This window comes from Canis lupus, chromosome X (genome assembly GCF_011100685.1).
Source record: "Canis lupus familiaris isolate Mischka breed German Shepherd chromosome X, alternate assembly UU_Cfam_GSD_1.0, whole genome shotgun sequence".
Classification (NCBI taxonomy): domain Eukaryota; kingdom Metazoa; phylum Chordata; class Mammalia; order Carnivora; family Canidae; genus Canis; species Canis lupus.
The window spans coordinates 42206697-42234575 of NC_049260.1; the positions used below are offsets into that span (position 1 = coordinate 42206697).

Genomic DNA, 27879 nt, shown 5'->3' on the forward strand with positions numbered 1-27879 from the left:
CTTTTCCTCTCAACAGAAATCCTCATGGGAATCTCTGGCCTGATCCTTTATAGGAACTCCTAACCTTGCTTTCTGGAAATACTCAACTCTGAATAGGTAGCCCTGATGTGACTCTGACAGCCCTGGCTCTGGCCTTGTCCTGGAAACTCCACCTGCACCTTATACAGGAACCACTATCCTGCCTGTGGCTAGTGGCTGCCACATTGGACAGAAAAGTTCTGTGGGGTCTACAGAATCCTGTAGCAGGCACTGCTATAGGCTCTTCAAACCGTCTTCCTGAGCTCACTTTCCCAATCTCTTTTACAATGAGATACGGACATGTGACAGAGTTCTGACCAATGGAGTATGGGCAAAGTGATGTTATACACCACTTTCAGGCCCAGCCCATAAAAATCTCTCACAGAATCCCTCACTCTCTCTTTTCCCATCTACCAGCTGAACAGTGAGAACTCCAAGGATTCAGAGGAGAGCAGAGACACAAAATGGAAGTTGCCTGGGCCTCTGAGTGATCAGTAATAAATATTCACATTGACTTATATGAGCAAGAAATAAACATTTATTTATTAATCCCCAATTCTGGGTTTGTTACAGCAGCTAGCATATTTTAGACCAATTAATAACAATTTCTTCATTGAATCTAGACACAAACACCTGTTCCTACTGTCTACATTAATACAGCTCTGAACCTGTATAGAAACACATGCGCTAACCCTGAACTGGACCACCTGATCTCTTTGTAGGAAACTCATAAGGCAGTATAAGAAGCCCCATCCTAAACTTGTATGGAACCCCTAGTCTGGAGCTCTCCAGAAACAACTATCTTGTCCTGTATAGAAATCCCTGCTTGGGGGCAGCCCTGGTGGCCCAGCATTTTGACGTCGCCTTCAGCCCATGGTGTGATCCTGGGGACCCGGGATCGAGTTCCGCATTGGGCTCCCTGCACAGAGCCTGCTTCTCCCTCTACCTGTGTCTCTGCCTCTCTTTCTCGGTGTCTGTCATGAATAAATAAATAAAATCTTAAAAAAAAAAGAAATCCCTACTTGGTTCAGGAGAGGAACAAAACTATAGAAACTACAGGAATCCCTGTCCTCGTTCTGTCCAGGAACACTAGTTAACCCAGTAGAACACCAGAAGTGACCTGACCCTGTCCATGAATTCCTGTCTTCACACAAAAGGAATACCTCTCCTCAGGAAGCAAGGAAATTCTGCACTCATCCTGTAAAAAGAATCCCAGCCAGATAAAGGAAACCAAAGACTGAGAGTCTATATAGCAGGATCAAAAAGCTATAGCCTTTAGGACAAAGCCAGACTTCAACCAGTCTCATTTTTAAAGGAAAAGAAGGAATATGCCACAGAGACCATTATGTGGCCTGCAATGCCTAAAATATTTACTATCCGGCTCTTTACAGAAAAGTTCACTGACCTCTGCTCTTCAGGAATCTGTCTTGTGACTATACAGAAAAATGGGCCGTGGGTCTTACCGGGTGCTCCCTACTCTACTGTTCTGAGGGCACTACAACCCCAGAATGTTCCTCAGTGTGTATCATGTTTTCTTTGGTGCATGTGGAGGTTTAAAGGTCTTAGGACTTGATCCTCTTCCACTGGGACAAAAAATAAAACCAAACAAAACAAAACCATGTTCTGGTAGCAAAAGAGTGAAAGAGAAGGGTGGAACTGGGGTTTTCTAAAGGGTCATAGGGCCAGGCTACTGGGTGGTGGGGCTGTCAATCTATTTGTTAGTCAGCATGCTGAACCCCAGACCGCTTATCTCTTCAGCCCCAGCCTACAGCCCGGTAGGAAATGGTGAAGAATGAGAGAGGGAGATTAGGAGGACAAACCGGCCTCCTGCGGAGCTGATATTTAGACATCTAGACAAGGGGTGTGAGGGAGTTGGAGGGGCACACGGGTGCAACTCCCCCTACTTCCCAGGCACACGCTTTCCCTACAGCTTGGGGGCAGAGGTTACCCAATGGAGAGGGCTGGAGGGAGAACTGCCATCCAAGAAAAACTCTCCATGAGTCTATTCAAGCCCCGGGCACTATTATCACAATTTGCCAGATGAAGAAACCGAAGCACATAGATGTTCAGCAACTTGCTAAGGGTCACATGGCTAAGTCGTGTAACCTCAGTTTCCTTATCTCCAAAGCAGCCTTAATAATAGGAACTACCTCACAGAATTGTGGCTTACGACAGTGCCTGTCACATATTACTTGCTATCATCACGACTGCACTCAGTAAACCTCCTTCCATCCTACCAACCATATTCCCAGCAGAATAGCAGCAGCTAACATTTAGTGAGTGCTTCCTGTGGGCCACCTTAGTGAATATTAACTCGGAAAAGCCTCACAGCATTTAACATCGTCACCACTCCCATTCTGGCCACCACCAGCCATCCTCCAATATCCACCGCGCTCCGGGGCCCTGCCGCCGGCCCGCCCGCGCTACGTCATCACAGCGCGCCGCGCAGGAAGCCACCGGGAGAAAAGAAACCGCCCCTTCCTAATTCCCTCGCTTGCTTGTTTGCTCTCTTGAGTCATCGTACAGGACAACTGGCGCGGGTCCGGAGGACTCCTAAGGTGACCGGACAAGGATCGAGAGACAGCGGCCACGGGAGCCAGGACGGCAGCGGCGGTGGTTGGGGGAGGGGCGGGCTAGAGCCTGAGCGCCACCTCGAACCGCGGGGGCACGCTTCACGCAGGCGCAGCACAGCCAGCGTCGCGCGCTGACGTACCCACGGCGTTTGTGAGCTCGCGGGAAGTATGGCCCGCCTGAAGGGCGCGGCCCTGAGCACCGACACACAGTGTAGGCGGATCGGGGCGGGCAGTAGAGAGACCGGCCCAATGGAAAAGAGGGCCTCAAGCACCCGCCGTCCCGCAGGTCGCCAGGAATTTGGCGGCGGGAGCCCTGGGCGGAGTTTGAAAAAAGGGCTGCGCTCAGTGAGTGGAGCCGAAGGGATTGGTCGGCGTCGGCTGTGGGGTCGGAAGGGGGAGGGGACTGGTGGGAGGCGGCCTGAAACTGGCTGAAGGGATTTGCTGGAGCTTGAGGGTAGGGTTTGAGCAGGGGGTGGGATCTGGTGGAAGGAAAGGGGCAGTTCCCCGAGGAGCGAGGCTCGTTGAAACGTTAGGGGCGGGATCTGGCCAAGTGGAAGGTGTCGGTCCAGCCTGATAAGGGGTGGAGTTAAGTGGATCGTTAAGGGTGGAGTCGGGGCCGGAGCGGGGTCTGGGTCTGGCTGAGTGAAAGGGTGGGTGATTATTCTGGGAGATTAGCTGGAAGGGGCAGATTTGTGAAGGGGTGGGGTCTTGGCGAGGCTTGGAGGAATGAAAGAGTCTGGGAATGTGATTTGGGGGAGCGGAAAGGGCGGTGATTAGCTGGAAAGGGCCGGCGCTAGGACGGACTGAGCCTGGGGACTTATTGCTCCGCGAAAGGGCAAGACTTTTAAAGGGGAAAGAATAGTGTTAAGGGGGTGGAGCCTACTGGGATGGGCGGGACCAGGTGGAATGGACACCCCAGTGGAAGGAGAAGGCCTTGAAAGGGGTGGAGTTTAGAAGGCGGTGGGGAGTAGGATAGCAGAAGGGATGGAGACTGTATAGGGGGCGGGGTCTGGGAGGCCCTCAGGGCACTCCAGCCTGTTCGTAGTCACCGCCACCCCACCCCCCAGAGCCGCATCAGGGGTGAAGTCTCCCCGACCATGACCTCCACCGGCCAGGATTCCACCACAACCAGGCAGCGAAGGAGTAGGCATAACCCCCATTCGCCCCCCCACGACTCCAGCGTCACCTCGGTGAGGCCCCAAACCTGCCTGATGGGGGGGAGGAGCAGTAGGCCGTGCCCTGGAATCTGACCCTTCTCTCTGTTTGGCAGAAGCGAGGTGTTAAGAAGGGTGCCTTACGCCACTCCAGCCCTAGTCTAGCAGAGGTAAAGAAGAAAGGCAGAATGAAGAAGCTCAGCCAAGCAGCAGAGCAAGACCTAATCGTGGGCCTGCAAGGGCTGGTGAGAGTGGCCTGGGCTCAATGGATTTAGCTTCCTGTGACAATCAGAATCCTGTGGTTCTCCCTCCTGGACAGTGTGTGTTCCTTCTGACTCGGGCCCAAAGTGGATCGGTTTCTCCCCTTTTTTTCTCCCTGCAGGATCTGAACCTTGAGGCCAAGACACTTTGTGGCACTGGCTTGGTGTTTGATGAGCAACTAAATGAATTCCACTGCCTCTGGGATGACAGGTGAGGCTGGCTCCTCCAGACGGTACCCTAACCACAAAAATAAATGCCCTTAGAGCCCATTAGCAAGAACGAAGCCATTCTTATGCTAGCCTGGAGACTGGCAGCAGATGATTTCAAGTGGGGAGGCTTAGGCTTGAAAAGATTCTTTTCATTTGGCCAACACCTCCTGAGTATGCACTGTGTTCCAGGAGTTGGTGATACAGACATGTCAGACCAGACAGACAGGGCCCCTTCTCTAGGAGCTGTTAGTTGAGTAGGAGAGCAAATCATTAAACAGCCAACAGCAGTGTGAAGTATTTAACGAAGGATAACCCCAGACTAGGGGATTCAAGAGTGTTTGATAGAGGACCCTAGACTAGCATTCCGGGGTTCGCAGAAGGCTTCCTTGAAGAAAGGATATTTCATGCAGAAATGCAAGAATTTATACCTCCCATTTGCTCACACATGTTGTAATTCTTTTGGCTCTGTGTTGGAAATGTATTCAGTACCTGACCTCTCCTTACCACCTCCACTGCCACCACCACCATCACTTACCTAGACTTGGCCGAGGCCTTCTCCTTGGCTGCCTGCTTTCACCCTCACCCTGCTGTCTGTTCTCCACATGGCAGCCAAAGAAAACCAAAATACGTGTGAGATGATGTTGTCTCTCTCTTTTTAATTACTTTTTAACTGAAGTATAGTTGACATACTGCATTACATTAGTTAGAGTCCTGTTCTCTTTTTTAGAATCCTTCAAGGGTATACCATTGCCCTCAAGGTAAAGTCCAGATTCTTCATTCTGGCCTATAACATACCACGTGATCTGGCTCCACACCACTTCAGTGACCTCATCAGCCAGTCACTCGCGTAGCTTCATTTCACCCACACTGGTCCCCCTGCTGTTCCTCCAGCATCGCCAGGCACTCTGTCAGCTCGGGTCTTTACCCTGGCTGGCCCCCTCTTCCAGAAACTCATTTCCACCTCCTCCTCACCCAGTTAACATTCCCATCTCAAGGAGACTTGCTCCAAGAGGTCTTTGTCTGCTCCCCTTCCCCCACACCTGCTGTTGGAGGCCTTCCTAGTCTATATCATTGTTTGCTCATTTATCACACTTATGTGTGTATGTCCCCTCTCCCAACAGAAGACTCATGATGGCAAAAGATTTCATTCTCGAATACATGTCTGCCATCTCCTGAGGAGCTAGGGATGCCGTGGTAGACAAAACAAACAGAACCCCTGCCTCTGGGAAGATTGCATTTTAGAGGGGGAAGAGAGAGTCTGTGTGTGTGTGGGTGTGTAACTGTATGTCTTGTCAACCCAGCTTTCCTGAGGGCCCTGAGCGGCTCCATGCCATCAAGGAACAACTGATCCAGGATGGCCTCCTGGACCGCTGCGTGTCCTTTCAGGTGAGTCCCTCAGCCGACACCCTGGGTGGTGGGCAGGAGCTGGCAGAGCCTGGGTGCGGCCAATGCCTTAACCCTTTATTCCTTGTGTCTCTCCAGGCTCGGTTTGCTGAAAAGGAGGAGCTGATGTTGGTTCACAGGTGAAGGCTTCAGGGCCTTGTAGCGGTGGGGAGGAGGCCACCCTGGGCCAACCAGGGCAGGCCGCATTCTCTGGGAAGGAATGTCCTAGGCCTTGTGGCCTTGAGCAAGTTGCTGAGTCTCTGAATCTGAGCGTCCTCGCCTATCACACGGGAACTTGTAAACAGAAGTTCCTCAGGAGGCTCCGAGATGTGTTGAGTGCTTAGAGTGGTGTCTGCCATGTCATCAGCCCACAATAGGCTGTTGGTATTACAACCTAGTGTGTAAACAGAGGATGGACATGTGGAGAGTGATTGGAGGTTCCTCCATGGGCTGTAGGAACCCAGAGTGAGGGCCCTGGTGTGATGTGATTCAAGGAGAACTAGCTTGGCAGAGGGGCTGTCTGAGCTGAGAAAGAGTGAGTCAGATGAAGAGGAAAGCTGAGGGAAGGGAGGTACAGACAGCTACAACAGTGTGGCCAATGGCCTGGGGGTAGGATTTATTCTGGCTAGAGCAGAGAGCAAGGGATATTACTGGAAATGAGGCTGGCTGGGGAAGAATCAGGAAACATGTCCTGTATCCCAGCTGATCCCTCAGATTGACAGTTGAGGGGGCCTGTCTTGACCAGGGCTCAGAAGGGACAGCCCTGACTCAGGCCCAGGAGGGAGGCAAATCCTTGAATCTCATCTCCTGTCTGTGTCCCCAGCCTAGAATACATTGATCTGATGGAGACGACCCAGTATATGAATGAGGGAGAGCTCCGCATCCTAGCTGACACCTATGACTCAGTTTATCTGCATCCGGTATGGATAAGAACTGTAAGAGCAGAGGGTGGTGGCAATCCTAGGGTTTCCCATCCCCATGCCCACCACATCCTGGGGAGGAGTAGTGGAGTGGACAGGGCTGCTCTCTCCCTTACTCCCTCTCTGGATCCCCACTGTCTTTTCAGAACTCCTATACTTGTGCCTGCCTGGCCTCAGGCTCTGTCCTTAGGCTGGTGGATGCAGTCCTGAGGAACGAGATCCGGAATGGCATGGCCATTGTCAGGTAGGACCCACCGGCATTTGGCTGTTTTATATTTTAAAAAATTCCTTCTCTCGAATGTAAAATGTATTGGTATGGGTGGTATATTCATATGGTTCAAGAGTCAAAAGATACAAGAGGGGATACCAAAAAATCTCCTACCCTCATCCCTCAGAGACCTGCTTTCTCTCCTGGAGGTAGCCATTGTAACCAATGACTCATGTGTGCACCCAGAAACATTCTGTGTTTATTCGTGGAGTAAATGCCATATTTTATCAATGCTGAAATCTGTATTTTACCATCTTGAAAACCAGACTCATCTTGCAAACAGTGGCGTCTTAGAATTCATTTAGCAGTGTTTTCTGTTTTGTTGTTGGCATGTGAAATCACTATACATCTTCACGTTGTTGGCATCCCAAAATTGATGAAATGCAGAAGATACAGCCTTTCTCCTCCCCCTTTTTTTAGCCACAAAAGGTGGTAGCACTCAATATGCTCCCTTCCGTACCATGCATTTTTCACTTCTATGTCTTGGAAAGCTTTTCTCGAACAGTGCATGCCTTAGATCTGCGTAGAACGACACTGTGCAAATGCACAGGAAGTTAACCAGCCCCCTAGAAATGGGCGTTTTGGTTCTCCCCAGTCATTTGCTGTTTCCAAAACATGTCACAGCAAATACCATTATCCATTTAGAAACATTGTTATTTCACCCTTTATATTTTGTGGGCTGTGGGCTAAGTCCCCGGGAACAGAATGGCTGTGAGGGTGTGTGCACTGATCACTTTTATTTTACTTATTTTAAAAATTTTAATTCCAGTATAGTTAACATGCAGTGTTACATTAGTTTCAGGTGTACAATATAGTGAAAAAAAACATGGAACACTTTACAAATTTTTGCGTCACCCTTGCACAGTGGCCATGCTAATCCTCTCCCTCTCCCTCTGCCTACATTTTAGTATATGTGCTGCCAGAGGGAGCATTACACGTTGATAACTTTAACGAACATTATGCAATTTCCTTTGGGTAGAGAGCAGTAGATGGGGTGAAGGTCTGGGGGCCCCAGGTACTCAGTTCCTGACAGATTTGTAACCAGAGGAGTTGGTGGTCTAGAATTGGAACACAGGGGAGAGTCTGCCTCTGTAGAGGAGGACCCCCACCCCCAATCTGTGGCCTTCCCTGTCCTGCCCAGGCCTCCTGGACACCACGCCCAGCACAGCCTTATGGATGGGTATTGCATGTTCAACCATGTGGCCGTGGCTGCCCGCTACGCTCAACAGAAGCATAACATTGAGAGGTCAGCAGCAAGCAGGGGGGCGGGGGTGGTGGGGGTGGCACAGGGTAGGGTATCCTGGTCTGGGCCCTTCCGCCAGATGCACCTTGATCCTCTTACATAGTACCCCACCTCTGTCATCCTCACAGGGTCCTTATCGTGGATTGGGATGTACACCATGGTCAAGGAACACAGTTTACCTTTGACCAGGACCCCAGGTATGCCCTGAGTGCTGCCTTAGATGCTAGACTTCCAGCCACCCCCGCATCCTTACAGGCCCAGCCAGGAGCCTAGGCAGGAACGGAAGGCATTCACATTCATCAGGCCCACCTTAGAACCCAGTTCTGTGTAGCTCTCTACATTGCCTTCTTTCTTGCTTAATTTCACTGTGAGGCAGGGTCCGCTGGCTTCCCCATTTTACAGATGGGGGAACTGAGGCTTACAGCTCACACGGTCATACAGAGTAGTGGGAGAGATGAGATTTGAGCCCACAGATGTTTGAAGACCTTGTTCACAAGTTTCCCTCGGAACTGGAGTGAACTTCAAATTACGGGTTTATTTTTCTGATTCTGACTACTGCAAAATATTTAATGAAATTGAACAACATTGGGGCACTTAAGTGGCTCAGTCGGTAAGGTGTCTGCCTTAGGCCCAGGTCATGATCCCAGGATCCTGGGATCAAGCCCCATGTCGGGCTCCTTGCTCAGTGGGGAGCCTGCTTCTCCTTCTCCCTCTGCATACTACTATGCTTATACTTTTTTTTTCTGTCAAATAAATAAAGTCTTTTTTAAAAATTCCAGCAGGATTTTAAAAAAAGCAAAGATAATTGAGCAATACAGAAATGTCTAAAACAGTGAGTCTCCTGGAATTCCTGCCACTTCCAAATAACTTACTGATAGTGTCAGTTATATTCTTACAGAATTTTTTCTTTAGATGGATGAATATTTAGTATGGTCATTAATGCACCCCCTAATGGGATGTTGCTTTCTGTGTTCTTCGGCAATTTGCTTTTTGCATTTAACAACGTGTCCTGGGCACCTCTCCACATTAATGCCTCTAAAGAACACCTTGGTCTTTGCAAGGAGCGTTCAGTATCCCGTTGTATAGCTGTATCTCTGGTCATTTAACCCTCGGACATTTATGGTGCTTTCCAGTTTTTGCTATAACAGACAGTTCTACAGTGGAAATATATCATTTTATATTATCTTAAAATCTGTAATTTAGAAAGATGTAACTTTGCATTCCTTTGTACACGTATAGGATGTACACATATAGGATGAATTTCCAAGTGTGGATTGCTGGGTCAGAGGGTCAATGGGCTTTCAAATCTGGGGTCTCCTGCCAGACTTCCCTCCTGAAATGTGGCACCAGCTTACCCTTCCTGTGGAAAGTGATTGAGCAAATCCTCGTCAGTAGGGACACTAAGTGTTGTTTTATTCAACCTTCTATCAAATCAACTGCATAGAATCCCCTTTTTCCCCCACAGATCCCAAGTTCCCATGGCCTATTATTTAATCTAGGTTGGCAGTTCTCTGAACATTGCTTTATTATTATGTAGCATTCAATGTTGCTGACAGGTGTCTGACTTTTATTTCTTTCTGAGTAATCCATTTCCCTCTCCAAAGATATCACTTTCTTCTTTCTATCCCTGTGTTCTGAACTTTCATCCCGGCCTCTTCATTCCCCTTAGCAGGGAGTAGACATTTTACATCTGAAGACTCATGCCTTTCTTAAATCTTAAATCCTCAGATGCTTTTTTTTTTTTTAAAGGACAGTCTTTTTTAAAAATTTTTTTAGGTTTTATTTATTTATTAATGTGAAACACACACGGAGAGGGAGAGAGAGAGAGAGACAGACAGACAGACACAGGCAGAGGGAGAAGCAGGTTCCATGCAGGGAGCCTGATGTGGGACTCGATCCCGGGTCTCCAGGACCACACCCCAGGCTGCAGGCGGCGCTAAACTGCTGCGCCACCAGGGCTGCCCTCCTCAGATGCTTTCTTCTAAAGGGTCTTTTAAAGAAAGATTTTATTTATTTATTTGAGAGACAGAGAAAGAGCAAGAGAGAATGAGTGAGGTGAGGGACAGAGTGATGAGCAGACTCCTGCTGAGCAGGGAGCCCAGTGTGGGGCTCAATCCCAGGATCCTGGGATCATGACCTGAGCCAAAGGCAGATGCTTAACTGAGTAAGCCACCCAGGTGCTCCTGTATTCCACTGTATTCTGTCTGGTCTCTTGTATTCTCTTTTTTTAAAGATTTTATTTATTTATTCATGAGAGACACAGGCAGAGGGGAAGCAGACTCCCCACAAGGAGCCTGATGTGGGACTTGATCCTAGACCCTGGGATCACGCCCTGAGCCAAAGACAGACAGTAAACCACTGAGCCACCCAGGTGTCCCTCTCTCGTGTTTTCTTCTTCATTTTGCTCTGTGTCCTGGGAGAGTTCCTCAACTATATTATATCTTGAAGCTCTTCCATTGAATTACATATTTAGACATTGTTTTCATCTTCAAAAGCACTTTCTTCCTCCCTGTTTCTGCATCCTCTCATTCCTCAGCTTGTTTTTAAAGAGGAGTAAATAGAAGCGCTCTAAGTTTTCCTCAGTTTGCCTCAAATGTCTAGCAGTTCTTATTTGGCATTCATATTGAAAAATGCTGGTGAAGGTGGCTGTCCTGGGGCTGCTTTTCTGGAGTGCATGCCAGTCTGTTTCCTCAAATTTGTTTCCCCAGGGTGGGGGCAGGAAATGTCATGTCCACTGACAGATCTTAACCTTAGGGAGCATGGACAGGAAGCCATGCATCAGATGGGGTCCTGCCAAATGCCAGGAAAAGGGGGGGGTCTCTTCTTGTGATGGCATCTCTTTTTTTTACCGTCTGTCTTGCTGAACATTTGTCAGTTGTACTAATTTTTTCAAATCTAACTTTTGGCTTTTTTGGCCATCCACTGTTCTAGTGGGGTTTGGGGTTTTTTTTTAAGATTTTATTTATTTGAGAGAGAAAGTAAGTACAAGCAGGGGGAATAGCAGAGGGAGAGAGAGAAGCAGACTCCCCACTGAGCAGGAAGCCAGACATGGGACTCGATCCCAGGACCGTAGGATCATGACCTGAGCCAAAGGCAGATGCTAAACCAACTGAACCACCCAGGTACCCCATGTTTATTTTTTTAAGATTTATTTATTTTGAGAGAGAACAAGAGAAAGAGTGAGGGTAGGGGCAGAGGGAGAGAAACTCAAGCGTAATCAGTGCTGCACAGAGTCCTATGCAGGGCTCTATCCCATGACCCTGAAATCATGACCTGAGCCAAAACAAGAGTCACTCAACTAGCTGAGCCACTCAGGCACCCCTAGCATTTATTTTTTATACTTAATTATTTTTTCTGTTTTTATCTTTATTAATCTCTTTCTCCTGTGTTATTTTGTCTGTTTCTGGCTTCTTGAATGCTTCAACAATTATCAACTCAGTTGGCCAATCTGATTTCATCTGTACCTGCCATCACTGCCATTCTTCTTTTTTTTATTACTGCCATCTTTCTGTAATATTTTTAAGTTAATCCCAGATTACCATATCATTTTTCTGTAAATATTCTAGAATATCTCTCTAAAACATAGAGGATGTATTTTAAATTAAAAAAAATTTACCGGGATCCCTGGGTGGCGCAGCGGTTTGGCGCCTGCCTTTGGCCCAGGGCGCGATCCTGGAGACCCGGGATCGATTCCCACATCGGGCTCCCGGTGCATGGAGCCTGCTTCTCCCTCTGCCTGTGTCTCTGCCTCTCTCTCTCTCTGTGACTATCATAAATAAATAAAAATTAAAAAAAAAATTTACCATCGTATATCGTCTCTAAGCAAACAAGAATTCCCTAACTTCATTCATCATTCTTTTTGTTTTAATAAATGCATTGGAGGCTATAGCTGTGTTCTTTTGTGGATATGTTATTGACAATATACACAGATATGAAGAATTGTAAATATATTCAATGCATTCTTTCTCATAAATAAGAATGTATAATTGGGGAAAAAAAGCACACATTTATCCATGCCCTTCAATCTCCTAGCTCCCCATCTCTTGGGCTCTTAACTCCATCAGCAGGGTCCTGGGTGGAGACAAATTGATCAAGCCTTAAAGTACTAATATGAAGATGATAAAAACAGGTAAACTAAGGCTAAGTAGTTAAGAGAACAAGAAAATCTAGTGAATTGGTCATTCAGTGAATTGGCTACTCAGAATTGATTTTGTGTACTTTGACCTGGATCTGTACTTGATGTCTCCAGAAGGGAAACCTCAGGTCATCTTGGGTTCCCTCCGTGATCTGCTCAGCATGAGAGAGGGCTCCGTGAGGCCCTTGGAGTCTCAAAGACTATTTCCCAGGGATTTGTTGAAGTCTCTAATTGTCTCCATCTTTCTGAGATGATCCTTGTTTAAACTTCCTTTTACTGTCTTTTGACTGGGATTGTGGGAGAGCAAGGAGGTAAACCTGTGCTATCAGTCCACCATTCTTTTATTAGAAATCAGTGGAACTTATTTTAAAACCTCCTGCTGGGGTGCCTGGGTGACTCAGTTAAGCATCCAACTCTTGGTTTCAGCTCAGGTCATGATGTCAGGTCCCGGGATAGAGCGCTGTGTTGGGCTCCATGCTGCTTGAGATTCTCTCTCTCTCTCTCTCCCTCTCCCCTGCCCCTCTCCCCACTCATACTCTTTCTCTCCCAAATTAAAATAAATAAATCTTTAAACAAACAAGCAAGCAAAAAAAAATAATAACCCTCCTGCTGTTTGCTTTGTTTCCTTGGGTGTTCATTCTGCTGGTTCTGGTGGCTGTCATGAGTTTGGCTTTCTTCGACTATTTTCTTTATTCTTTTCTTCCCCTGATGATCATCTTTATATTCCACTGTGGTTTTCTTTTTCTCTACTGGTTAACTTACTTTAAAAAAAAAAGTTTAGAACTGATATTTATCAGAGTCAAAAGTAAAACAGTCGGGCCCCTAGGAGGCTCAGTCGGCTAGGCAATCTGCCTTTGGCTCAGGTCATGATCCCAGAGTCCTGGGATCGAGCCCCCAAGTCAGGCTCCCTGCTTGGTGGGGAGTCTGCTTCTCCCTCTGCCACTCCCCCTGCTTGTAATCTGTCTGTCTGTCTCTCTCTCTGTCAAATAAATAAAATCTTTTAAAAAAAGTAAAACAGTTATCTCCCACCTACTCAAGATCAGAACTTTTGCATGGGTTTCATTGCTCGATTCCAAGGTGTTTTTCTTGGATTTCAAGAATCTATATCAGTTGCATCAATTTTCACTACCACATTATCAGCACTTTTTAAAATGTGACTAAGTTGGTTTAGATTCATTGCTTACCGCTATTCCTTGCATTTCTCTGAAGAAAGATAAAAACTGTTGCCTTAAATTCTTAAACAGGGGCAGCCCCGGTGGCCCAGTGGTTTAGCACTGCCTTCAGCCCAGGGCCTGATCCTGGAGACCCGGGATCCCACATCGGGCTCCCTGCATGGAGCCTGCTCCTCCCTCTGCCTGTGTCTCTGCCTCTCTGTGTGTCTGTCATGAATAAATAAATAAAATCTTTAAAAAGTTTTTAAAAAATTCTTAAACAAGACAGGGAGTGAACAGATGGATGGATGGAGGAAAGATTATTCATTTTGATTGCCCTCATCAGAATTAAGCCCTCCTACAGCCTCCTGCTGGGCTTTCTATCAGAACATAGACCTTCGTGCCTTTTCAGGGTCTGTTCTGTGTCTCTCTGGTGTATCCTCTGTCCTCACTGCCCTGAGTGCTCAGTGTCTCACCTACAAAATACAAGTAGTAGAGGTGCCCTGTAAGGTACTGGAGAGAAGGAAGGGCCCCTTCACTGGCCTCAGGAAGCCTCAGCCACCACCCCCACACATATACAGAAACAAATTTCATGCCCCCTAAGCCCTAGCCCTCAAGGTTCCCCACATCCTTCAGGGGAAGCACTAGGCTCTCCAGCCTTGCCTGCTCTTTTCTACGTTAGCTGGCTCCTACCAGCTAAGAGCCGTATGCCTCCCTTGGGTCTCAAACATCACAGAATCTGTCCTGCTATCACCACCTTGGTCACGGGGGCCCGTGGGGCAGGCTGGTATGATTTTGAGTCCCCTGCTGGGTCAGAAGACCTTGGGGACTGGGCTAGATCCCATCACTGTCAGGGTCTCCCAAGCTAGCACTGAGGAGAGTACCAAGTGGGTTTTTTTTCTTTTAAGATTTTATTTATTTATTCATGGGAGACAGAGAGGCAGAGACATACACAGAGGTAAAAGCAGGTTCCCTGCAGGGAGCCTTATGTGGGACTTGATCCCAGGACGCTGGGATCACCCCCTGAGGTCCTTTTTTTAAAAAAAATTATATTTATTTATTCATGAGAGACAGAGAAAGAAAGGCAGAGGATACCTGTGTTTTTGCCAGTGAGAAAGTGCACGAATGAGTGAAGTGATGGAGAAACAGGAACATTCGTGAATGGGAGGGTGGATAAGTTGGTGACTAAATAGAATGAATGGATGTGAGAGTTAAGGAGTTAGTGGGGAAATGGATGAGAGAATGAATGAGTGGCCAAGTCAGCTGGGTGCTGTGGGTTGGGGTGTCTGGGGCATTGACTCTCAACTGCCCCCACCTCTTTTTTCCCCCCTCCCTGCCTCCAGCGTCCTCTATTTCTCCATCCACCGCTATGAGCAGGGTCGGTTCTGGCCCCACCTGAAGGCCTCTAACTGGTCCACCATAGGTTTTGGCCAAGGCCAGGGATATACCATCAATGTGCCTTGGAACCAGGTCAGCGTCTGCCCGCCCTACACCCCCAAAGTCAGGCCCCACCCTGCCCTTCAGCCCGTTTCGGGGCAGAGGGCAGAATGTCTCCATTGTGCTGCTCTGTCTGCAGGTGGGGATGCGAGATGCTGACTACATTGCTGCTTTCCTGCGCCTCCTTCTGCCAGTCGCCCTTGAGGTCCTGGGGGTCTGGGGTGTGTTGGGACAGGAACAATGTTGAGGGATGGGCCGTGAGGGCAAGTGGCCTCATGTAGTCCCTTTCCCCCTCAGTTCCAGCCCCAGCTGGTCCTGGTGGCCGCTGGATTTGATGCCCTCCAAGGGGACCCCAAGGTAAGGTGGGCTGCCTGGGATGGTACGTGGGCAGAAGGGGGCTGCACCGAGCCAGGCTGATCCTCCACACACATCCCACACCCCCTACCCCCACCCAGGGTGAGATGGCCACCACTCCGGCAGGGTTCGCTCAGCTAACCCACCTGCTCATGGGTCTGGCAGGAGGCAAGCTGATCCTATCTCTGGAGGTGAGTGACTCCCTTCAAGTCTCAGCCCGTCTATGGATCCATCCAGGAGGACATTAGAACAAAGCTTTCAGGTTAGGCAGGAGTCTGTCCCAGCCCTTCTGCTTACTAGCTGGACCACCTCATCTAAGTCACTGAACTTACTTGTACCCCCACTTGCCTTGTGCAAAATGGGCATCATAACTATGGTGATTGCCTCCCTGCACTGTTTGGTGAACGAAATGGAAGTCAGCCTTCATTTTCCTTGTTGCTTGCTGTGTAGTCAGCACCCTAGTAGCATTACTGCTGTTCTTCCTTCATAATGCGTGGCTCTTTCCTGATCCCCGCCCCCCACACTCCTTTCCCAGGGCGGCTACAACCTCCGCGCCCTGGCTGAAGGTGTCAGCGCCTCACTCCACACCCTTCTGGGAGACCCTTGCCCCATCCTGGAGTCTCCCAGTGCCCCCTGCCCAAGGTGAGCACCCTAGTGGAGGGTGGAGGAGGAGAAAAGTGGGACCCGTACTGCCTGCCCACTGGCCATCTGATCACATTTCCCCTCCCCTGCCCTCTAGTGCCCAGGCGTCACTCTTCTGCGCCCTGGAAGCCCTGGAGCCCTTCTGGGAGGTCCTTGTGAGATCAGGTAGGAGGCAGGGAGGGGGCTAGGTGGGGAGTCAAGCATGAAATGAGCCCTTGAGAGAGACTCTCCCAGACCCTGCATGACTTTTCCTGGTAGGGGAGCGTCAGGCCCTCTCTCGCCTTGGACCCTGGTTTCAGGCCTCTCACCTCTTTTATGTTTGGGTAAACTGAGTTCCAGAGCATTACAGGGATCTGAGGTCCGGGGAGTAGAGTAAACGGCCTCCCTTTACAGCTGAGGCCCTGGAGGAGGACATCCTGGAGGAGGAAAAGGCGGAGAAGGAAGAGGAGAGACCGTGGCAGCCCTCAGTGCTCCCAGTTCTGACGTGGCCCATGCTGCAGGCTCGCACAGGGCTGGTCTATGACCAGCGGATGATGGGTCACTACAACTTGTGGGACAAGTATGCAGTTGGAGGGCCACTGGCTAAATGGACAGGGACATTCCTCCCACCTTTCTGAAGCACTAAGCCCTGTCTCTGTTCCTTGCCCACCCCCACCCCAAACCCAGCCATCACCCAGAGATGCCTCAGCGAGTCTTTCGGATCATGCGCCGTTTGGAAGAGCTGGGCCTTGCGGGGCGCTGCCTTACCTTGCCCACACGTCCTGCCACGGACGCTGAGCTGCTTACCTGCCACAGGTCAGACCTCCCTCCACCCCCCCCCCACTACTGCCCTGGTGGAGGGGATGGAAGCACCAGACTGTCCCCGTCTGTGCCTCCAGTGCCGAGTATGTGGGCCGTCTGCGGGCAACCGAGAAGATGAAAACCCGGGAGCTGCACCGCGAGGGCTCCAACTTTGACTCCATCTACATCTGCCCCAGCACCTTTGCCTGTGCGCAACTGGCCACTGGCTCTGTGTGCCGCCTGGTGGAGGCTGTACTAGCCAGAGAGGTACCTCCTCCGTAGTGTGTGTGGGGGTGGGGGGTCTTGGGAGGGGTAGGGGGGATGGAAAGAGGTTGGGGCTGGGCCTGAGGCACACAGGAAGGAAGACCCCTGCTCCCCAGAGGCCTTGCTTACTGGCAAGTGCGGTGGGGGGATGGGGATTACCGGCTGGGGGCGCCTAGCAGCTGGGGGTAGTGGCAGTGACGGAAGGAGAGAATAAAGGGAATAAAGGAGAGAGAAAGCAGCGAGGGCAGGTGGTCTAATCTTTGCTTCCTGCTCCTCCCCCCCAGGTTTTGAATGGTACTGCTGTGGTGCGTCCCCCAGGACACCACGCAGAGCGGGATGCCGCTTGTGGTTTCTGCTTTTTCAACTCTGTGGCTGTGGCTGCTCGCCATGCCCAAGCCATCAGTGGGCATGCACTGCGGTGAGGGCTCCCTGGGCTCCATTACCCCCACCCCCCACCACCAGCTCAGTGCTTACTCACTGGGCCAGTGGTGCAGACTCCCACCAGGACTTACCCAGAAACACCCAAGTGTACTTTTGCCCAGTACTTCCCCAGAAAAGGACCAAGGATCTAGCCTTGTAGTACTTAACCAGATAGGACCCCCAGATTGTAGCACCCAGTGTCTCCCTGCTCCCTCATTTCTGGCCCCTGATGGCCATCCTGACAGATTTCAAGGTCCAGGCCCCCAGTGCTTACTTCAGAAGACCCAGTATCCAGCTCCCCACATTTACCAATACAGGGTTTTTTTTTGTGGGGGGGTTCCAGCCCCAAGCACTTGCTTGGGCTCATAGTGAAGACCTCAGGACCCAGTCTCTGGCCTTCATCCTTACTCTGATAGGACCCACAAGCCTGCCACCCACTGCTTTCCCCTCCAGGACCCAGAGTTTTGCCACCAGCAATAAATGCCCCTGTAGACAGACCCTGGGGTTCAAGCCCCTATCCTCTCTCAGGGGGCCAGTGTCCCAGGTCACTAAGGAGCCCTTCCCTCCCCAGGATCCTGATAGTGGACTGGGATGTCCATCATGGTAATGGAACTCAGCACATATTTGAGGAAGACCCCAGGTGAGGGGCTGGGGCAGGGGCCGGGGCATGCCTCAGGGGTGCCGGGGGCCACTAACCAGCCATGGTCACCCCCTTCCCACCCCGGCAGTGTGCTCTACATTTCCCTGCATCGGTATGATCATGGCACCTTCTTTCCCATGGGGGATGAGGGTGCCAGCAGCCAGGTAGGCCAGGCCGCAGGCACTGGCTTCACTGTCAACGTGGCCTGGAATGGGCCCCGCGTGGGTGACGCCGACTACCTGGCTGCCTGGCATCGTCTGGTGCTTCCTATTGCCTATGAGGTATAGTATGGGATGCATGTGGCAGTGACTGTGTGGGTGACAGTGGGCTTGCATGTGTCTGACTTCCAGATGACGGATCCTGTGGGACAGCTGTAGTGGGTGACTGATCCTGTGGGTGGCTGTAGTGATGGCTGTGGGGGGGGGAGGATGTGACTCTGCGATGGCCTTGGCCTATTTCTGCCTCTGCAGAGTGGCTCTATGTGACCGCCTTCCCTGCGGTCCTGTAATCATAAGGGACTTCCAGGTATGTGGTGGTGGACTTCTTTGGATGCATATGAGGTGGCCCTGTGTGAGTGCCATCTCTGTGGAATTGCACATGCAAGGCAGGGAGGAGTTTGAGTGTGTGTGTGTGTGTGTGTGTGTGTGTGTGTGAGGCTGCACAAATGGCTCTTGGCCACCACCGTTTTTGCTCTCTGGTGGCTGTAACACTGGATGTTACCGTGCACTGCTCTCTCTGTGACAGCTGGTGTGTGGCTTTCAGCATGTGTGAGAGTATGTGTGACATTCCCCTCTGCCTGTCTGCCACAGCTGCTTGTGTGTCTGGCTGGCAGTAGCCTGTGTATCTTTGCCTGACACTGCGTGAGTGTGTGGCTATAGATGACTGCTTTCTCTGTGTGCAGTGTGTGTGTGTGTGTGCAGTGTGTGTGCGTGTGTGTGTGTGTGGTGATTTGGGTAATGGCACGTGTAGGACTGTGTCTGTGTAGGGGTGGATGTGGCTTACCATCCCCTCTGTGAGGTACTGTTGTGTATGTGTGTGTGATTAGCACAATGTCAGTTCAGTCTACGTGCTACCGTCTCATATGTGTGGGCATGTGACCATTTTCTGCCTGTGGCACTTGTATTGTCACTTTCTGTGATGGAAGTGTATGTGCACCTCCCTTTGGCACTGTCTGTATAAATCCCTGTGTTGTGCCTGTATGTCCCATGTCACCATCTCCTGACGTCTGAATCTCCACATTTCATGTCTCTGCCTTATGACTCTGCTTTGTGTCCCCATCTGTCCATTTCCAGAACTGTCTCCCAGTCTCTGTTGCATCATGTCTCTCAGTCTATGTTTGGTGTGTCCACATCCCTGTTGATCTGTCTCCATGTCTCTGTCTCTGTGACCCTGATTCTGCCTGCCCTGTGTCTCCACGTCCTCCCCTCCCCTTCCTATTTTCAGGGTTCTGGTCCTGTGTCCCCCAGTCTGCAGTCCTCCATCTTTCTCTGACTGGCATCTCTGTGTGTCTGAGTCACCCTCCCCTACTAGCTACCCAGGCCACCACACTCATGCCCTCATGTCTCTTCTCTCCTGGTTCAGTTTAACCCGGAACTGGTGCTGGTCTCAGCTGGCTTTGACGCTGCACGGGGGGACCCGCTGGGGGGCTGCCAGGTGTCACCGGAGGGCTATGCCCACCTCACCCACCTGCTGATGGGCCTCGCCAATGGCCGTGTTGTCCTAATCCTGGAGGTAATTCTCTTTGCCTCTCTTCCCACGGTGGGAGGACCAGGTTTGGAAGGCTTGAAGTCCTGCCCTCTCTGCTGGCTAGCTGTAACACTCGGGGGCAGCTTGCCGAAATCTGCTTTGAGTGTCCCCACCTGGGATTGTTGATAGACACCCGGTGTCAATAACACCAGCTTAATAGCTTTAACTGAGTGCTTGGCATTTGCCGTGTGCTCCTCCCAGCTCTTCATGTGTAATATTAACCCACTCACTTGCCAAAACAGCTTTCCGAGGTAGAGTCTGCCGACCTTGTCATCTTCCTCCCTCATGATCAGGAAAACTGAGGCACAGAGAGGTGTAGTGACTAGCCCACCTCCACACATCTGATGGCAGAGCCAGGGCTTGAACCCAAGCAGCCTTACTCACGCTGGCGTCCAAATCCTTTACCATTACTTGAGCTATCTCAAGAAATCTCCCGAGACAAAGTTAACTCACTGACCTTTTGAGTCACTCAGTGCCCCTGCGCCACCCACCCCCCATGCCTCAGTTTCCTCAACTGTAAGATGGGGCTGGCTACTCATGAAACAGTGCCTGGTGTGTGCTAAGTGCTGTATAAGTAGTTTCTAATTGTCGTGAGTTATCGTGTGCTAGTTAAACCCTCTCGGGCCACCTTACATACTGCTATTTTTCACTACTGAGCAGATAAGGACAGTCACTCACAGAGATTAATTAGCTGCTCTAAGGTCCCACAGGGTGCCCAGGACCACTTGTGTCAGGGCAGGGAAGTGGTGAAGAACTTGGACTCTCCCATCAGGTAGCCCAGCTCCCGCTGTGGGCCTCAGACACATTATCTTACCACACTGAGCCTCAGTTTCTTTGTAGAAAGAGCAGAGACTGGGATTCCTATAGGATGTTGAGTGAAGGGGGTTTCCCTACAGACTGGGCACATGTGGTGGTAAGGATTAAGTGATTTGATAACACATAAAATGCTCAAAATAGGGTCTGGCACCCAGAAGGCACTTGAGGAATATTTGCTGTTACTAACATTACGCTCAGTGCTACTGTCATGATGATAATTATTATCTTGCACTTTACATCATAATTGATCTCCCTCAACAGCCACCTCACTTGGTGGATGCTGCCCATCTGACAGATGTGTGTTCTACTCATTTGTCTTCACCCTCCAGACTTGCAGGGCCCTGGAGGGGGATTGGGAGGCAGAACATCTTGCCTCCCAGATTCCATGGGGACCCTCCATCATACTTTTCCTCCACTTTTTCTTAACATAGGGTGGCTATAACCTGACATCCATCTCAGAGTCCATGGCTGCCTGTACCCGTTCCCTCCTTGGGGACCCACCACCACTGCTAACCCTGTCGAGGCCCCCACTCTCGGGGGCCCTGGCCTCCATCACCGAGACCATCCAAGTCCATCGCAGATACTGGCGCAGCTTGCGAGTCATGAGTGAGCAGACGTGGGAAACTGGGGGTGATGGGGCTCATGAGAGAGCAGGGATCAGGGGCAGGATAGGAGAGAGCACTCACACTCAAGGATCTCCCTCCTGTGGTTCCAGAGGTCGAAGACAAGGAGGGACCCTCTACTTCTGAGTTGATCACCAAGAAAGTGACCCAACCAGCCAACCCTGGGTCAGCTGAGAGGATGACCACACCAGAAGGGAACATTCTGGACATAGACACAGAGAAGGGTCCCTCAGCATCATCCGTGGAAGAGTCCACTCCCGGGCAAGCTAAGTCAGAGACTGCTGTGGTGGAGTTCAATCAGGACCAGTCCTTGGAGGCTACCACAGGGGAAACCACTCTGTACCAGACCATCCCAGAGGCAGCCACAGAAGGAACCACACCAGGCCAGACCACCTCAGAGGAAGCTGTGGGGGGAGCTGAAGTGATCCAAACCTCATGTACTGATAACCAGACTCCCCCAACCTCACCTGTGCAAGGAGCCACACCCCAGATATCCCCCAGTAAGCTGATTGAGAATCTCAGGACCTTGGAACTAAACATCGAGGCTGAGGTAAGACCCACCACACCCAGTTAGGGGGAAGAAGGGGCAAGAATCTGGCCTCTCAGATACATCTCTTGCCTCTGCATCCAGAAGGCACCAGAATCTCAGATCCCAGAAGAGGAGGGGCTACTAGGAGAGGCAGCTGGAGGTCAGGACGTAGATGATTCTGTGCTGAATGAGAGCTGTGGGGACCATGCTGACACTGACCAGGTGAGCTCAGGCACCAGGGATAAGACTGTGGCTTCTGTCTCTTGCCTGTTCCAGCCTCCAGCTAGGAAAATGTGGTGGAGGGACATGGGATAGGGAGATGGAGTCCCTAGCTCACTCAGTTTCATCCACTCCAGGTCGTGCTTTATGCCGTGACACCGCTGCCCTGGTGTCCCCATTTGGTGGCAGTGTGCCCCATCCCTGAGTCAGGCCTCGACGTGACCCAACCTTGTCAGGACTGTGGAGTGCTCCAGGAGAACTGGGTGTGTCTCTCTTGCTATCAGGTAGGCAGCAGAAGAAGGGGTTGGGGTGGAGGTTGGCTGGGAGCAGACTGCTGGTGGGTACTGATCCCCACTCAATCCTCACTTCCCAACTTCAGGTCTACTGCGGTCGTTACATCAGTGCTCATATGCTCCACCACCACGAAGACTCAGGACACCCGCTGGTCCTCAGCTACGTCGACCTATCCACCTGGTGTTACAACTGTGAGGCCTATGTCCACCACCAGGTGGGTCCTGGGCAGAGCCTCTAACACGCGCACACACACACCCTCACACAGACCTTCTGTGCTTGGGTAAAGGGAGAGTGAGGACCCTTCTGCATGTGGGACAGGACAGTCCAGGAGAAGGGTGGTTGAGGACTAGTGTGGGGCAACCTCCTGGCTGAGGTAGAGGGGTCCTCACTCTCCTCCCCACCCTCTCTCGCCTCCTCAGGCTCTCCTAGATGTGAAGAACGTGGCTCACCAGAACAAGTTTGGGGAGGACATGCCCCACTCACACTAAATCCCAGAAAATGTTTCTCGTCTCCACCTTCTAAGGATTCAGATGAGGCACAGCCCCACTCCATCCCATCCTGAAGACTTTTCAGCTCCCCTGGGATGCCGATTTAAGCATCAATACTTGTAAGAGGACTGTGATGATCAATTGTAAATCTCCCCCTGCCCACTGCCTGTTTGAGGGACTCCATCTAACCTGCCCGGAAAGAAACGGGGGGCAGTTCAGTGGTCCCAAGAGGGGGCTGATATCCTGAACCTGATACTCTGGAGGGAGGGGGATCAACTGACAATATATAGCTGAGTTGCATTAGTAATAAAGGACAAGCTATTACAAAACCTGGAGAGAGCCTTTTAACCTTAAGTAAGTAAAGAACACCACACCCCTGGCCAACAGGTCCAAGGTGTAATGAAGGAATGAGGGCATGGGTCTTTATCGGGTCAACCCCCTGCCCAACCAGAGTCCAAAAAACTAACTGGGAATAGGGCAAGCAGCTTGACTGGCTCTGCTATAGATTAAATGGTGGAATCCCTGAGCAAATGAATGCCTGCCCTAGAAATAGCCTCACTGCCAGTCTCAGCTACACCCTGGGCTGAGAAGGGGGGACAACTAACAGGAAGTGTCCTCACCAGGCTTCATTCTCCCCATCTGTGTTTTTGTCCTGATTTCAGTGTGGTTTAGGTTTAACATACTCAGATTTAGTGGTCATGGGTAACTTCCCCCAGAACAGAGTGCCCATAATTGACCAGGCATGAGGAACTGGAGGATACTTTGGGGGTTTTATTTCTCCCATATACTGAGAATTTCTTTGGCAACTCAGAAGAGACCAGGTTAAGATTTCTTAGACTTTTCTTCATGGCCACCTTATGAACCCAAGATACCCACAGAGCCCCATCATTCATCCATCTTTGAAAGAGCATTCTGGAGGCTTCCCCACTACCAACCTCAACTTACATCTCCTTGGTCAGAACTGTGCCACATGGCTGTCATAGCTGCAAGGGAGTCTGGGAAATGTTTGAGCTTGACACACATCCACTTCAAATCAGATTCCTAAGGCCCTGATACAATAACCCTCCCCTGCAACTCTTTCCCTCCAGAAGCAAGCCAAACCTTCTCCCCCAAGCTACTTTCCAAAAGCCTGCTTGAGGCAGCCCAGGCGCCACCGCTTGGGGCCCTCTTGAGACATATAACAAAGTCTGGCCATTCAGGTCAAACTTGACATGCTCCGCACGCCAAAAACACGAAATCCCATCCCAGATAGGGGCAAGGTAAGGGAGAGGTGCAGCAGGGGGTACAGGAACAGATCCCGCCGCTCACTCCATGCATCCCCAAGACCACCTCCTTGGTGCAAGGTGGCTGGCCAGAGGCTTGGACCCCACGCCTACCCCCAGGGCGGGGCGGGGTGGGGCGGGGAGGGGGCGTGCCATTGTAGGGGCCTGGGAGCGCAGCTGCGCATGCGTTCTCCCTCCTGTCTCCCGCCCCCCACCACACACCTGCTGAGACAGGGGGAGAGCGTCTTTTCCTCTGTCCTGTCAGAGCTGCGGCAGGTTCGGGTCGAGCACTCCAGCCTTTCCCAGGACCAAGGTGAGCCACTGCCTCTGGGCCTCCAGCCCCTGAGGCTTGAGCCAGGGGTCTTTTCCCACTGTGGGCTGAGGGAGCGCGACGGAGGTTGAGAGGGGACCCTTCCCCTACCTCCTCCCATTCCAAGTGGCCAGTGACCACTCCCAGCCCCTCGCTCAGCCACCTCTAAGAGACAGACCTGGGTGCGGGTCGCTGTACCATGCAGGAAGCCGGGCTACAGGCCCGAGGCTCGGGATTGGGGCGATCCCGGCCCCCTAGAAAGGAGAACTGGACGAGCTGGGCCGCCCGGAGCACAGGGGACAGCTTTAAGGGAAACTCGTGCGACCCTATCTGCACCTCCCCTGGCCGAGTCAGGGGAAGCGTTGGTCTGGCACCGGTTTCGGGTTTTGGCTCGTAGGGGTGCACGCTCGGGTGCCGCCGCCCCCTTCCTCCCCCCACCAACATGCACCCCTGGATCCGGGCGAATCCACATGGGCCTGGGCCAGCCGGCTCCAAGTGGGGTCACAGGGTCTCAAGGGCCCCACGGTGATGCTCGTAAGCTCTCGACCCACAGAAAGTGGCACAGTGTCACCCAGGAAGGGCCAGACCCCCCTCTGCCTTTGGTCTGGTCTGATCTCGCGGGCTGTGTGACCTCGGGCAGGTCACCGCCACCGCCACGTCGCTTGCCGGGGCCTCCCTGTTCCACGCTGACAGTGGCCTGGGTGGGTAGGGAAGGGTAGCCTCTCGAGAGTGGTGGGAAGAGTTGCGGGGGCCATCGGGCGGCTCCCCTGCTGCAGGCCGAGCTCCCTGGAAAGAATTCCTGCGGCTCCTTACCGCTCCAGGTGCTGGTCGCCAAGGGAGACAGGGAGAGCCCTCTCACTTGTCCCTGGTCTCGGGCCAGGGCACCCTCAGATTCCCAGCTGCCGAACCCCAAACTCGAGAATTAATCTTGATTCCACACCCTGCCCCCAACACCGCCTTTTACTGTTGGAGCAAATCCTGTCAATTAGTTCCAATCTAGGAATATGCCAGATTCTGACCTCTCCATGGATGGCCTTGGACCAGGGCAGTGGCCTCCTCGCTGCTTTCCGCCCTCACTCTCTCCTCGCCTGTCCTTGCTGCTATATCGTCCCCCTCTTTCTGTCTCCCAAGTGTTCGGGGACCCTCCCCCCAGAGTTCTGTCCACAGTTTACCGCTCTTCACTAGGGCCGCCCTTCTTTCTGGGCCAGTGCATCTAATAACTATTGCCCGGAGTCTCTCTGGGCCTGGGACCTCCCAGCTGGATCCCCATCTGGGACCTTCCCTGCCCCCAACCCTGACCTCCAGATTCCAAATTCAACAGAACTCCCTGTGGATACCTCGAACCCAAGGTCTGCCCCCAAACTGACATTCTCCCCGGGTTTCCAGAGAGACTCCAGGTAGCAGTCATTATGATGCATTTCTTGAGGCCACACACTGAACCAGGACCTGGATGTGTATTGAATAAGTTTAATGGTAATTTGCTATTAATAGCTAACGCTAATTGAGTACCTGCTGTGTGCCCATCCTCTCCAAACTGCATGATAATTTACTTGCTTATGTTGTTGATTGTCTCCTCACTTCCAGAATCTAATCCTCCCAAGGGCAGGGATTTTAGTCTATTTTGTTCTTTCCCCTTCTCCACCCCCTCACCTACCCCCTCCCTTCCCCACACCCATCACAATGCCTGGCCTGCCGGAAAACACTGGAAATAATGCATGAAAATTAAATAATAATAAAGAGGCCTAACATTAACCAAGCATTTTCTGCGTGTTTATCACCTATTGTTTCCATCTGTTTTTACTGATTTATCTTTCTCGGTGTCGAGTCTTCCTGACTAGTATGTCATGTTCCTGGGGGCCAAGGGTTTGTTAACTGCTTTAACTATTCTCCCCACTTGTTTGTCCTTGCCCCACAGTGGGTTCTCAATAGCCGCATGCTGCATACGTAAGAAAGACTAAATTCTAATGTTAATGGCTAACCGATCTCATAATTTACTGATTTGTTTGGTTTATTGTCTCCACTTTTTAGAATACAAACTCCCTGGGGACAGGAATGTTGCTTGGCATATAATATGTGACAAGCACGGTGGTGGGCTGGAGACCAGCAGTGATAACAATCCAATAACAATCCAAAATCCAAACTAACCAAAACCCCCACCCTCCCTCTGGAACGAGGAGGGACTGCTAATGGGCAGGAACTTTCTTTTCCGGGTGATGAAAATGTTTTAAGATTAGATTATGAAGATGGTTGCACAACAGTATGAATATACTTTTAAAAAAACAACGATTAAAAAAAATTAAAAAAAAACAACGAAACAAACATTGAACTGTGCACTTGAACGAGATTAACTTTGTGATATATAAATTATGTCTAAATCAAGCTGTTTTTAAAATCCTTGCCTTGGGGCACCTGGGTGGCTCAGGGTTGAGTGTCTGCCTTTGGCTCAGAGTGTGATCCCGGGGTCCCAGGATTCAGTCCCACATCCTGCTCCCCACAGGGAGCCTGATTCTCCCTCTGCCTATGTCTCTGTCTCTCAGAATAAATAAATAAGATCTTTAAAATAAAATAAAAGTCCCTGCCTTCACATAGAAGGAATGAAACAAATTAAACAACATAAATAAGGTGTATATATGGCCTACTAGAAGGTGATTTGCACACAACTAGGCACCCTTGTCTTGTTTTTTCTCTTCCCTTCACAGGGCCTGCTGTCCACATTCCTCCTCTGAGCTGCCCACTAGGGGATGGCACTGCCAAGAAAGCCTAACATGTTTGATCTGGGCCTGGGCACGTGGAGCCTTAGCTCCCGAGAGGAGAACCAGAGGGCTCAGGCGCCCTCCAAGAGTGTCAGGAAGCAGTTGCCCGAGTACAAGGCGGTGGTGGTGGGCGCGAGTGGCGTGGGCAAGAGTGCACTCACCATCCAGCTGAATCACCAGTGCTTCGTGGAAGACCACGACCCCACGATCCAGGATTCCTACTGGAAGGAGGTGGCCCTGGGCCACGGGGGCTGCATTCTGAATGTGCTGGACACGGCGGGGCAGGCCACTCACAGGGCCCTGCGTGACCAGTGCGTGGCTATTGGAGATGGTGTGCTGGGTGTCTTTGCCCTGGATGACCCCTCGTCTCTAGCCCAGTTGCAGCAGATGCGGGCCACCTGGGGCCCTCGCCACACCCAGCCCCTCGTCCTTGTGGGCAACAAGTGTGACCTTGTGACCACCACCGGAGATGCTCATGCTGCAGCTGCCGCCCTCGCGAAGAGCTGGGGAGCCCCCTTCGTGGAAACTTCAGCCAAGACACGGCAAGGTGTAGAAGAGGCCTTTACCCTGCTCATTCATGAGATTCAAAAGGTCCGGGAGGCCATGGCAAAGGAGGCCATGGCAGGGGCAAGTGGAGATAAGAGCCGACACCAGAAGGCCATGTGCCGCTGTGGCTGTTCCGTGGCCTGAAGCTCTTGGTCAAGAAAAGTGGCCTTCCCCCAGGCCAGGGTGGTGGTTCCTAGGCATGAGATCCCCAGAGCAACCAGCTGTGTGGGACACTGTTGGTGTGTTGGGATAGAAGAATCCCTCTATTGGGGAGGTTTTCATTTGGTGACGGGCATTTGGGAATGTGGGGCATAGTATCGGTTACTGGCAAGCTAAGAGATTTTGTGCAAAATTAAATAAATGGTGTTCTCAGGCTTCAAAGCTGCCTCTGTGCCAAGTGTTACGTGGGTGGGAGTGAAACTGGGGAGACTGTTACTTGAA

General features: G+C 51.2%; 2 protein-coding genes and 1 non-coding gene across 8 annotated transcripts; 2 read left to right on the forward strand and 1 right to left on the reverse strand.

Moving 5' to 3' along the window:
* Window positions 1-2427: 2427 nt before the first annotated feature.
* On the forward strand, window positions 2428-22898 carry HDAC6 (histone deacetylase 6). 6 transcript variants are annotated; one of them, XM_038587373.1, is made up of 29 exons: window positions 2428-2576; window positions 3659-3781; window positions 3862-3990; window positions 4128-4216; window positions 5517-5601; window positions 5698-5738; window positions 6422-6533; window positions 6665-6762; window positions 7928-8032; window positions 8158-8226; window positions 14659-14785; window positions 14892-14957; window positions 15050-15109; window positions 15208-15297; window positions 15642-15748; window positions 15846-15913; window positions 16142-16307; window positions 16415-16543; window positions 16627-16795; window positions 17077-17210; window positions 17784-17852; window positions 17941-18133; window positions 19434-19583; window positions 20846-21020; window positions 21130-21587; window positions 21669-21788; window positions 21923-22069; window positions 22165-22293; window positions 22499-22898. In XM_038587373.1, the coding sequence occupies exons 2-29, from the start codon at window positions 3689-3691 to the stop codon at window positions 22565-22567; spliced, it is 3447 nt and encodes a 1148-aa protein (XP_038443301.1). In that variant the 5' UTR covers window positions 2428-2576; window positions 3659-3688; the 3' UTR covers window positions 22568-22898. The 6 variants fall into 6 exon arrangements, with proteins under 6 accessions (XP_038443301.1, XP_038443298.1, XP_038443297.1 ...); XM_038587370.1 differs by lacking the exon at window positions 2428-2576 and adding an exon at window positions 2742-2936 and having other exon boundaries at window positions 3865-3990; XM_038587369.1 differs by lacking the exon at window positions 2428-2576 and adding an exon at window positions 2743-2936.
* Window positions 7607-7718, reverse strand: LOC119868637. The gene has a single exon (XR_005386620.1). It is a non-coding gene; the product is annotated as a U6 spliceosomal RNA (small nuclear RNA).
* A 1084-nt stretch (window positions 22899-23982) lies between the features above and the next one.
* ERAS (ES cell expressed Ras) lies at window positions 23983-27819 on the forward strand. Its single transcript, XM_038586505.1, has 2 exons — window positions 23983-24142; window positions 26839-27819. The coding sequence occupies exon 2, from the start codon at window positions 26881-26883 to the stop codon at window positions 27580-27582; it is 702 nt and encodes a 233-aa protein (XP_038442433.1). The 5' UTR covers window positions 23983-24142; window positions 26839-26880; the 3' UTR covers window positions 27583-27819.
* Window positions 27820-27879: the final 60 nt, after the last annotated feature.